The 3,589-nt window shown below is 57.0% G+C and overlaps 1 protein-coding gene across 1 annotated transcript; it reads left to right on the forward strand.

The window, feature by feature from the left end:
- The first annotated feature begins 317 nt into the window (after window positions 1–317).
- Window positions 318–2,570, forward strand: LOC117385567 (uncharacterized). Its single transcript, XM_033982859.1, has one exon. The coding sequence runs from the start codon at window positions 318–320 to the stop codon at window positions 2,568–2,570; it is 2,253 nt and encodes a 750-aa protein (XP_033838750.1).
- Window positions 2,571–3,589: the final 1,019 nt, after the last annotated feature.

The raw sequence follows: 3,589 nt of genomic DNA on the forward strand, positions 1-3,589 counted from the left end.
CATCCTCGGTGTCGCTTCAGGAAAAACTCCGCCAACTCTGGAGGTAGATGAAGCAATAGGATTTTATGTTTATAATTTCACATATAAGTCACATCTGAGTATAAGTCGCACCCCTGGACAAACTATGAAAAAAGTGCAACTTATAGTCCAGAAAATACAGTAATAGCAATAATAGAATGAATAATAATAATAATAGAATAAAAGAATCAAGTATCCAGATGACATAGATTTAACTGCATTGCTACAGTTTAGAGCACTTCTGTTAGTGTTTGACATAGTTTTTTTTCACTATTTGCAGTAGGCCCAGAGCTCCTCCAATGAGCCCACCCATCACCCCCATCACCCACCCATCACCCCCCATCACCCACCCATCACCCCCATCACCCCCCATCACCCCCCATCACCCACCCATCACCCCCCATCACCCACCCATCACCCCCCATCACCCCCCATCACCCACCCATCACCCACCCATCACCCGCCCATCACCCACCCATCACCCCCATCACCCCCCATCACCCACCCATCACCCCCATCACCCCCCATCACCCACCCATCACCCACCCATCACCCACCCATCACCCCCCATCACCCCATCACCCCCCATCACCCACCCATCACCCACCCATCACCCCCCATCACTCACCCATCACCCCCATCACCCGCCCATCACCCACCCATCACCCCCCATCACCCCCATCACCCACCCATCACCCCCCATCACCCCCCATCACCCACCCATCACCCCCCATCACCCCCCATCACCCACCCATCACCCCCCATCACCCACCCATCACCCCCCATCACTCACCCATCACCCCCATCACCCGCCCATCACCCACCCATCACCCCCCATCACCCCCCATCACCCACCCATCACCCCCCATCACCCCCCATCACCCACCCATCACCCCCCATCACCCCCCATCACCCACCCATCACCCCCCATCACCCGCCCATCACCCCCATCACCCGCCCATCACCCCCATCACCCGCCCATCACCCCCATCACCCGCCCATCACCCCCATCACCCGCCCATCACCCACCCATCACCCCCATCACCCGCCCATCACCCCCATCACCCGCCCATCACCCACCCATCACCCCCATCACCCCCATCACCCCCCATCACCCACCCATCACCCCCCATCACCCACCCATCACCCCCATCACCCCCATCACCCCCCATCACCCACCCATCACCCCCATCACCCACCCATCACCCCCCATCACCCACCCATCACCCCCCATCACCCACCCATCACCCCCCATCACCCGCCCATCACCCGCCCATCACCCCCATCACCCACCCATCACCCCCATCACCCCCATCACCCCCCATCACCCCCCATCACCCACCCATCACCCACCCATCACCCCCCATCACCCCCCATCACCCACCCATCACCCGCCCATCACCCACCCATCACCCCCATCACCCCCCATCACCCACCCATCACCCCCATCACCCCCCATCACCCACCCATCACCCACCCATCACCCACCCATCACCCCCCATCACCCCATCACCCCCCATCACCCACCCATCACCCACCCATCACCCCCCATCACTCACCCATCACCCCCATCACCCGCCCATCACCCACCCATCACCCCCCATCACCCCCATCACCCACCCATCACCCCCCATCACCCCCCATCACCCACCCATCACCCCCCATCACCCCCCATCACCCACCCATCACCCCCCATCACCCACCCATCACCCCCCATCACTCACCCATCACCCCCATCACCCGCCCATCACCCACCCATCACCCCCCATCACCCCCCATCACCCCCCATCACCCCCCATCACCCACCCATCACCCCCCATCACCCCCCATCACCCACCCATCACCCCCCATCACCCGCCCATCACCCCCATCACCCGCCCATCACCCCCATCACCCGCCCATCACCCCCATCACCCGCCCATCACCCCCATCACCCGCCCATCACCCGCCCATCACCCCCATCACCCGCCCATCACCCACCCATCACCCCCATCACCCGCCCATCACCCCCATCACCCGCCCATCACCCACCCATCACCCCCATCACCCCCCATCACCCACCCATCACCCACCCATCACCCCCCATCACCCACCCATCACCCACCCATCACCCCCCATCACCCACCCATCACCCCCCATCACCCACCCATCACCCCCATCACCCCCATCACCCCCCATCACCCACCCATCACCCCCATCACCCACCCATCACCCCCCATCACCCACCCATCACCCCCCATCACCCCCCATCACCCACCCATCACCCCCCATCACCCGCCCATCACCCGCCCATCACCCCCATCACCCACCCATCACCCCCATCACCCCCATCACCCCCCATCACCCCCCATCACCCACCCATCACCCACCCATCACCCACCCATCACCCCCCATCACCCACCCATCACCCCCATCACCCCCATCACCCCCCATCACCCACCCATCACCCCCATCACCCACCCATCACCCCCCATCACCCACCCATCACCCGCCCATCACCCGCCCATCAGGACAGACTGCCCCCCTTCTGTTTAGAGCAGCTCTTCCAGTAAAGATCAGATTGTGTCTCGTGTCATTTCCTGTGAGGGGCTTGTGTGTGTTTTATCACCGCTCACATTGATCTGTGTAACGCCCTTAACTCCCGCGCTCCTGACACCTGACTCCTGCCTACAGTCTGTCCTCATCGACCATCGGCCCGGCTCACAATTGATTAGTGTAGTGTTTAAAGGTCTTAGAGGCTCTAAGCAGCTTATGACCTTTTCAAAGTACATACATGGCAAAGCTGCCACCTGTCTTAAAATAACTGCTAATTAAGAAACTGTTCAAATGATGCTGATTTTAGGAGTGGGTTGAATGAAAGGGCAGTACAATTTATCGGAGTTGAATTAAAATCACAATTTGAATAAACGCAATTAGCAAATCACAAAGTCATCCACAAACTACAAAATATGGCGTCTTACTCTAGTTAAAAACTGCTGAGCCTGTAGTATAGATCTGTACAAACATGTTCTGAAATATCATCAAATGCAGAGCAGCGTGGGGGCTTAAGGACGAGTGGACAATAAAATAACACCTATGTTCTGGTCATTTTAGTTAAAGCCACTTCTTATCTGTGGCCCCTCTCACTAAGGAGTGTGTGATCCCCACTCTGACAGTTATAAAACACTCACCTTGTTCGACTTTGCTTAAACTTTCTTAATGTGCAACGCCATGCAGAGGACCCACCTTACACACACACTTATGTACACACACTTATGTACACACACACGCTTACGCCAGAAACGAACATTCTTACACATTCTTGTATTTCATATTTCCTTTTGTCCATTCTACATTTAAAATCCTATTATTAAGACTTAAATTGCACAGCGAATCTCAGACCACATGTTTAGTCTCCCTTTAAATGGGTGTAGCCTGGTTATTTGGCCGTTGGGACATTGCAGCTGATGTCATCACCAGAGACCAGGCCCTGCTTTACCCGAGGCTCTTACTCACATCAGACTTTAATCCGAGCTTTGTTTTAACACAGTCTGACCCGAAGGAACTCAATTAGTTGGAACTACAACAGGTG

The sequence above is a fragment of the Periophthalmus magnuspinnatus genome, chromosome 17, assembly GCF_009829125.3.
Source record: "Periophthalmus magnuspinnatus isolate fPerMag1 chromosome 17, fPerMag1.2.pri, whole genome shotgun sequence".
NCBI lineage: Eukaryota > Metazoa > Chordata > Actinopteri > Gobiiformes > Gobiidae > Periophthalmus > Periophthalmus magnuspinnatus.